Here is a 9398-nt window from a genome sequence, read left to right as displayed (position 1 = left end):
AGCCATGGTTCACAGAGAGCTTAATGGATCAAAAGGATCTAATTGTTGAAAGGTGTCAGTCAGGGGAAAAGTACAAATTATTTCCACAGTTTTGGATTATACCATGGACGACTGTAGACAGTCATCAAAAAGTGGAGAAATTAAGGAACAACTGTGTCATTGCTGGATTTTTTTTGGAAAACTGATGAAAGTATATCCGGACTATAGGGTAGGGTTGCAAGATGGAATAATATTCTTATCAAGAAAAACATTCTGACCCAGTTACAATTAACAAAACCAAAAAAACCAAACATTATCAACTCTCACAAAAGCATGTAGAAATGTGTTATGGTCTGATGAGACAATTTCAGAAGATACATTTGATGTAAAAACAATCTAAAGTCGTAGTTGGTGGCTTTTCTGGTAATGGGGCTTTAAAAACCATCAGACAGCTTTTAGAAAGCTGAAAATGAAGATAAATGTCACATTTCAACATAATAATCACAAATCCATATCAATAAAAGAATTGATATCTGTCAATGTATTGGTATATAAAGTGCTGAAAACAATTGATGAAATTAATTAATGAATAAAATCCAAAATCAACAGCAATAGAGCAACGTGACCTAAACTAGCAAATTCACAAAATGTATTTAATATGTACAGGACAAATAAAGAACATTAAACCTTTATTCAGACCTTGACCTCCCATGTCAAGCCCTTTCAGCAGATGAAATCAGAATCGCCATGGTAACCAATGGGGTGAAAATGCTACTGTTGAAGGTTATTTTAAATAGTTATTTTCAAAGGAGAAAATGACTATTTAATCACAGAGGTTAAAATATTCCCATGCCCTCTATGCATATTCCCATGCCCTCTATGCATACAATGCTTTGAGACGTTTGGTTGTTTCCAACTCATCTTAATTTTCATATATCATCATGTTTTGAAATAATGCATACCTGCACGTGACTTACAAAAGAAACTCTGTTTACATAAACTGTCATTTATGTCACAAGTTCAAGACTACAAGTTGTTCATATTTAGCCAATCTGCCAACACGAGGAACATTGATTTTGTTTATTTTTTGGCTTCTTTAACACTTTGACCTGAAAAGAAAAGACTTTGAACTTGTTTGTATGCAGTCCTCTGAAGACGCAGTTCTGTTGTTCATCGATTGCATGGATTTACAGAAATATGAAGATGACTCTGGAGACTTTAGCTGGAGAAATACGTTTGATTGCGTTCCACGCATTCACTGGGGCAGCACAAAATACATATTCATAGAGAGGGAAAGATAAAGCATAAGCTACTGTCACTGACATTATACGGTTACCCAGGATATTCGCGTTTTGATATTCATGCTTGGTTCTCCCCAGGGACACCAGCGTTCGAAATATAGCTAAATTCCGAATGTACATTTTAAAAGTTTATTGTTTGCTGAGTGGTAACAACTTTGCCTCTGAAACAATGCCTCTGAAATTTCTCCTGGCATGCTATACTGCTGCCAAAAGCAGTTATTCATCTCACAGACAGATGAAGAACAGAAATCATTGAGGTGTCCATGGGGCAGATAAAGCTTTTCCAGAGGCAGCGGGAAAGAAACGGACCATAATCAAAAGGTTGCCAGTTCGAATCCCGAACCGCCAAGGTGCCACTGAGCAAAGCCTTCATTGCCTAAAACCATAGTTTTCAAGGCATTCTCATTGTGTCTATAACCCATGTTGGCAGAATGGTTGTGTGCGCCAAACTTAATTTTATTCAGAGGGGTCTGTTTTTAACATTTTTAACTGTACGTTTTCTCACTGGTACAAATTCTTTTATTTGTTTTTAAATCAATGAATGGCTCAGCTCCAGCCTATTTGTCAGACCTTCTTTGTTCTTACATTCCATCCATTCAGGCCAGAGACTATTGTCTGTTCCTAGGTCAAATTACAAGCCTTTGCAGTGGCCACCCCATGTCTATGGAATGACCTACCAATCAGTGTCAGACAGGTTCCGTCAATCACTGTGTTTAAATCTCGTTTAAAAACTCACTTTTACACCCTGGCTTTTAACACAATGTGACTGGGTTCTTATACGGTGTTCTTATGCAGTGTTTCATGTGGTTTCTTAGTCCTTTCTTTCTTCTTTTAATATGTTGTCTTAAATATTTTCTGTTTTATTCAACCCCTTGCTTAATTCAAATTGCATCATTATTTTATTTTGTTTTCTTTTTATTCTTAATTTTTAATGAACTTTTTGTCCATATCTGTCCTGTTCTGGTTAATTTTCATTTTAATGTGTTAAAGTGTTAAAGTGCCTTATAAATAAATATGGTATGGTATGAGTGTTATCATTATTGAATATTTTACTCACTCACACGTCCAACAAAAATTTAAGGCACAGCCAAACTGGCTTTAGGGTGCCACAATAGCTTTATAGTTAGTAAATGGACAATATTGACAATCAGTTTTTTTTAAAGACCACATAATGAAGAAACAAGAAATGAACAAATTAGTAACCCTCTCCCCTGTTGAAAAATTCAACATTTTGTGGCATGTATTAGCTGGTTTGACCAGCACAACCCCACAAAAACCTTCCTTGGACAGCTGAAGACTTACTGACAGACATTTACATACAGAAGTGCTCTACCTTAACAGAGTGCAATTTGCATGTTAATTGAAGCAAATTTATACTGTACAAATATTTCATATAATCTGAAATGTATTGATGTTATTTCGTAGTGTAATAACAATAATATTGGTCTACTAATAATATTATTGGTCATATTGCTACTAACAATAGAACAAAACAACATTCATAATGTATTGTTTTATTATTGGAATGTATAATATTATTATTGTGCTCCTTATTCTAATTATGTTTTGTTATGTAGTGCTTTTTTCAACAGTTACAGTTGTGTATTTACGTTGTTACTTGATTGAACGTTGCGCTGGGAGGGACGGGTGGAGGGGGCGGAGTCACGCCGCCGCCGCCGCCGCCGCCGCTGATGCTGGGAGCGCACTAGTGGAGACCAGTGAGGAGAGGAGAGGAGACGTGCAAGCGCACCAACTGTGTGTATGCGTCTCTCACTCTCTCTCTCACACACACACAAACACACACAAACATTAATATATCTGGACGGAGCTGCGCTGGACTTTCATTGCGTTTGGACAGAAAACAGTGCGCGCGCGCGGGGAGATTACCAGAAACGGTGAAGAAGAAGAAGAAGAAGAAGAAGAAGAAGGAGGAGAAAAGATAATATAGTGTCTCCTCTGACACTGTTAATAAGACTGAGCTCCACTGAAGGGACTTTCCCGTCCTTTTCCCGGTGACCATGATCACCAGGGTCTTCCCGTTCCTGTGGCTCCTTGGATTCGGTGAGTGCAGTTCCAGCCCGTCTTCCTTCTTATTTCCCTTTAGAAGCGGACGTTAAGGCGCGTTAAGAAAGAGCGCGGTCGTGTTTATGTCACTGCGAAGTGTAAATCTGCTGTGGGCTGCCGAAGCCGCTTGGGACGCGCCCCGGGTCGCGCGCGCGGTGTCAGCGTGGGTTCATGCACGCGCATGTCAACATGTGGTGGTCGTATACTCCACTCTTATTTACAAGGTCCGGCTCTGAGCCTGGCAAACAGCACAGCACACACTGCACACACACCCCTGCTCTGGGCCCAGTTTTCTATCCACATCACCCTCCAGCCTGATCTGTGTACCCAGTCTCCAGACTCTGTTTCCACTCTCCTCTGTTAAATATGGTGCGTCCCTGAGTCGTCCTCGTACCACTGGCCAGTGGAAATGGGGAGTTTCTCTGGGTTTTTACAGTTTCCAGACACCAGTGGACTGGCCCTCGCCAGAAGAAAAGTTACAAATATCTGCACATGGTGTCAGCAGAATCAGAGGGTTGGCACAGAGATGTTAATACAATTTTGTGTTTTTTTTTTTTTTTCAGGAGAGTGTTGTTACAATTAAAGAAGGCCTTTTCAATCCCTACCCCCTTTACAAAAAACAAAAAATGTCCCCCGCTTACAAACTACACACTTAAGTGGGTTGCTGTGTTTTACAGGACAGTAAACAGCATGATTTAAGCAGAAACAAATCACGCAGTCTTTCTTCCCTCCTCCCTGCTGCTGGCGCCGCAGTTTGAAAGCAATTATGGTGCAATGCTTAGCGCCATGTGAGCCTGTAGCTTTGTCAGAGCCGCTCTCCCATCACAGGCGCTGCTGCTGCTGCTCTGCATTCATCAGCCCACACTCCGACTTCCAAGCAGCGTGCGGCTTTGTGACTCTCCTCTGGCAGTCAAGAGTGCAACAAAAACCAATGCAATACAAATCATTTTAAAAGAGGAGGAAGAAACTTACATTTGACTTTACAAGCATGTGAAGAGCTCGGTTCTGCCGCTGAGTCCGCAGGATCCGTGTGTTCTGGAGCCCTGAGTTAACTCGATATATAACACTGAGATACAAATGGGCTTCTTGGCAGCAGATGATTCCATTTTATGTGTGCAAATGTCTTAGGTCTGTATAGGACGCAATGGTTTAGCAACATGGCACATCCTTTTTATCCTGTGATTATGTAGAAATACACAAAAGACAAAAACTATTCCGCATCATGGACAGAACTAATTCCTCTCTGTTGTCTTGCAACAGTGTGTATATTAACAGACGAACATAATAAAACCGCGGAATGGAAATTTTGCCGGACACATTGTACACAGAGCTGATAAAGCAGCAGCAGAATATTTTGTGAAGACTCATTTACCAAAAATGGTTGTGTCTGGGAACTGGTTGGATATTGTGCCAAGTGAAATCCTGCAGTCTACATACATTATAGTTGTGGGTTGAGCAAAGGATTCCAGCAGGGGGCAGGAGTCCAGAAAACTCCAGAGGAGAAGTTGAGAGCACAGTTTATCTATCAGTCTCTATAATATGGACTAACACACTATAATGTTGCATAATTTCGAATGTGAAGGTGAAAGTGCTGCAGCACAGCACAGCACAGGGTGACACAAAGAAATGTGAACAGTGGTGAACAGTGGGCAGCCTTGAAAGGCACCCGGGGAGCAGTGTGCGGGGACGGTGTCTTGCTCAAGGGGACCTCAGTGGAACCGTGCCGTTTTGGGATTCAAACCTTTCCAATTACGGCTCAGTTTCCTTACCTGCTAGGCCACCACTGCCCCTTTATAAGTTAAGGTACACTAGCATTTGTCATTTTGAAATTTCATTGGTTTCCTTAAAAAAAGAAGTTATTTGCAAAGTTAGAAATAATGACATAGAGGAATAATCTTAATACTCAACTGGATTTGGCCAGTTCACTGTAGAGGGTTTTGATTAAGTTGATGCATTTCTAAATGTGCCTTTGGAATGGTAGTGTATGTTTTGATAAAAGCATAATTATGATCTATATTGCTATACTTTTACAATGTATGTATTGGTCCCAAACTAAACTATTCACATTTGATGCTCAAATGGCCTTGCAATGTTGCCAGATTGGACAGGTTGCTGCTCAGTTGGAGCGCACAAACTGAATCAATAATCAGGTTAAATAGATTTAATCTGCTGACAATATCAACCCTTTAGAATTCGCTGCACTAACCTTAGCTGAAGATAATGTAACTACAGCTAGCATGCAATAAAGAGCATTAATAAGATTATTATATTCAGAATGTGTTTACTGAAGGAGGCATGTCTCCAAACCTCTTAATTTCTTCTTTATGGACATTCTTTTCATAATGAATGAAATGCAATTCTGTTTCTGATTATGAGTGTGTGTGTAGTATGAGATACAGTAACCTAGGTCAGTGAAAATATAAATGTTGTTATCTATTTTGTTTTCAAGCAGCCAGAAGCAAGCTGTTCGACTACATCATAACTCTGGATAGCCTTTCTATCTCACCAAATACTGAAAAAAGGATCTAGATGTCCTCATTGATGCAGGTCTCTCATTCGATTTGCATGTAGATAATATCACTAGGATTCTTTCATTTTAGAAATATTGCAAAAATAAAAAATAGCATCTCAATGCACGAAAAGTTGGTCCATGCATTTATTACTGCAACGCAATACTGTCTGGATGCTTTAGTACGTGCATGAGTAAACTTCAGCTAGTACAGAATGCTGCAGCCAGAGTTCTAACTAGAACTAGGAAATTTGACCACATCACCCCAGTCTTACAATCACTGCACTGGTTACCCATCAAATTTAGGATTGAGTATAAAATCCTACCTTTGATCTATAAAGCTCTAAATGATCTCATCCTGCAGTACCTGAGTGAACTTTTAGTTATTTATGACTCGCCATGCCCAATCAACGGGTGCAGGGTCACTACTGGTACCCAAAGTACAGAAGGTCACAGCTGGGAGCAGATCCTTCTCATATAGAGCTTTGCAGTTGTGGAACGTCTTGCCAGTCAGTGTTCGGGACTCAGACACAGTCTCAGTGTTTAAATCTAAACTGAAAACACATCTGTTTTCTCTGGCGTTCTGTTAAAGTCCCAGACACAGTGTCAATTAACAAGTCCACTTTATCACACTGTCACCCTTTTAAGCACAGACAGTGTTAAATTCACCTTAGTTAGGCTCTCCTAGTTAGGGTACCAGGCCACTGTTGCACTATAACCACATATTTCAGTATCGTACAATGCCACTGTCTGCTGCTGATTCTGTTTGTTCTCTCCAAGAACTGGCAGACTCCAGTGAAGAGACCAGGAGATAAATCCTGGTTTCTGGCAACTGCTAAATGAGGACTTAGCATGAAATGAACCAGAGGGTAACCACAGTCTCCACCTCCATAACATCTTAAGCTTCAGGGATCTTCAAATGGACCAGTAGCATCATAATGGACACGTAATGTATACGATGACACTGGACTACATTTTGGACTTCTCCACCTCTACAACTATAGGCCTTTTTTTCTTATTGGACAATCACAAACCCTGCACTGACACCACTTGCATGCTCACTCTACCCTGGAAGGGGGTCCCTCTCTGTATCACTCCTTCTCAAGGTTTCTTCCTTTCTTCCTTGTGCGCAGAAGGGTCAAATGTGGGGGGTGTCAACTGTAGGGCCTGTCAAAACCCATTGAAACATACAGTATGTGATTTTGGGCTATATAAGAAATAAATGTTGTTGTTTTCTTGTGGTGTCTTTCTCTATCATGGAATGTTGTTGTTGCCAGACATTTTTTCCTGTCGTCGGAATGCTTGTTACAGTCTGCCTTTTGGCAGGTGTTGAAGTATGTGAGCAAACATCCAAGTAAACGCATTGACAAGCCTGTTAAATCCTGCATGGAGCAGAGCACGGGAGATGTATTTTGCGTGGTGGGATGGGAGGCACTTTGACGAATTGAGCTCCTGATCCTGTAACTACTTCAGCACCTGCCGGAATCTTCCAGCCCGGTATCACACCTGAACATTTTCACCCATCTTTCTCCCTGTCCGGTACAGGCAGTGAGAGCTGTTCATGATAGAGTCTGTGTGTGTGTGTGTGTGTGTGTGTGTGTGTGTGTGTGTGTGGAGAGAGGGTGGTGGTGTGTTGCATGACAGAAATTACAGTCATGAGCTCGGCTCGCAATATAAATGTAAATCAGCCTTTTAGCTCATACTTTGGGAATCTGGGAGAGGGAAAGCATTTTCTGCCCTCACCCCCAACAGACACACACACACACAGACACACACACATTCACCTTCAAACAATTATGTTTACTTGTGTATCATCATGATGCACCTCTCACAGAGAGAGCTGAGAAGGTCTTGATGTCATCTACTTCCTTTCTGGGCTGGTAATGGCCAGCTGGGCTGACCATCTCAAACAAACAGCAAACTCTCAGCGGACCGCCAGTCTTAAAAATAAGCAACTGTTCATTATATGATGCCATTTGTGTGTTGTGTGTGTGTGTGAGGTACAAAACGCTTCCCAGTACATATGGCTAATTTTGTCTCATTATTTTCTGATCGTAAACTGTTGGGTTTGATGCCATCGTTTGACATAGACAAGCTGTTACCGTGGGAGTGTGTTTCTTTTTTTATAAAAGTTTCAGTATTTACTGTCTGTCCTTAAGATATAAAATATATATTTTTTCCTGAGCAATACAATAAGCAATAGCTAAACTGCTGTTATTGGTCATATTGAAGATAATTACATTGACCACTCAAACATAAATTATTATCAATAGCTACAAATTAAAAATTGCATCAGTTCCAAATGAAAAATGGAAACTATTAACATGTTTCTGTAATCCAGTGTGTGCACAATTTCTGTAATTTGCACATCAAAAGTAGGGCATTGGTATTAAAAGCTGACTACAATGTGCAATGTAATGTACTATCCTGTTTGGAACTATGTCTGCCATTGGGAGGTGTGGTTCTCGTTTTTGGCTTTACCTTTAGGGTGGCGGCCGTCAACGTGATGCAAATGGTGATCTGCTGAACAATAGGAAGAAATCTGTGTTTAAAGTAACGGTAAAGGACGGTGCTTTGTTCAGTGTCACCTTGGCGGTTCGGGATTCGAACCGGCAACCTTCTGATTACAGGGCCACTTCCTTAACCAAATTTTGACTTATAGTTAGTTTTATTTAACCAAGAAGTTACTTTCTGACTGGAAATGATACAGGATCTCCCAAATGTATAAGGAATATCATTGTGAAAAAGTATTGCCTTGTTTTATTTACATTTGGACAAAAAATGTCATACACAAGTATTCATACCCTTTTCAATAATCAGTGGAAAAGGTTTCTGTGGTAAGGTTTCTGACTGGACCACTGCAAAACGTTAATATTTTTGTCAGCTAACCACTTCTTCACCACTTTTGCTGTGTGTTTTGGGTCATTGTGCTTTCCAAGGCCAAGTCTCCCTGAAAATTGCCTGATGTTGAGAATCGTGATGTAGTCATCGTGATGTAGTTTTTTCATGGTGCCATTTACTTTGATTTGGTTTCCTGACCCCTTGACTGAAAAACAACTCCAAAGCATTATGTTTCCACCACCACGCCTGACTGTTCATGGGGTTCAATGCTTCTCTTTTTTTTTTACACCAAATAAAGCCTATATTGTGGTCAAAGAATTCATTTTTTTATCATCTGACTACAAAATAGAAGACCAGAAGGCATCAGGTGACATTTTTCCCTTTTTCGTGGTCTGCATCCTTGGAATCCAGCAGTATGCCTTGCCTTGAGATGTTGGCACTAGCATGGCCCTCATTGTTCATGTTGGCCTTGTTTTGGATCCTTGGATTCATCTTCACCTCTTGCACATGCCAGAGCAGGTGTCACTTTTGATTTCCTAATACGTCTTCTAAGATTTTCCATAGTGTGGAATTACTTTTTAATTGGGAACAGGTCTTCACTGAGCTCTTTTTTTACATTTACGGCACTAACCAGACACTCTTACACTCTTACTTAGAGCACCTTACAATCAGTAGTTACAGGGACAGTTCAGGACACTCAGCGT

The 9398-nt window shown here is 40.5% G+C and overlaps 1 protein-coding gene across 2 annotated transcripts in view; it reads left to right on the top strand.

The window, feature by feature from the left end:
* The first annotated feature begins 3002 nt into the window (after positions 1–3002).
* Positions 3003–9398, top strand: part of kirrel3a (kirre like nephrin family adhesion molecule 3a) — a 114869-nt gene continuing 108473 nt past the window's right edge. For both annotated transcript variants that reach the window (XM_028983589.1, XM_028983588.1), the window contains exon 1: positions 3003–3341. In XM_028983589.1, coding sequence (XP_028839422.1) covers positions 3299–3341 — 43 coding nt within the window. In that variant the 5' untranslated portion in view covers positions 3003–3298. The remainder of the gene's footprint in view (positions 3342–9398) is intronic.

The sequence above is a fragment of the Denticeps clupeoides genome, chromosome 6 (assembly GCF_900700375.1).
Source record: "Denticeps clupeoides chromosome 6, fDenClu1.1, whole genome shotgun sequence".
NCBI lineage: Eukaryota > Metazoa > Chordata > Actinopteri > Clupeiformes > Denticipitidae > Denticeps > Denticeps clupeoides.
The sequence above is the reverse complement of the archived record's forward strand: the minus strand, read 5'-3'. Positions and strand labels throughout refer to the sequence as shown.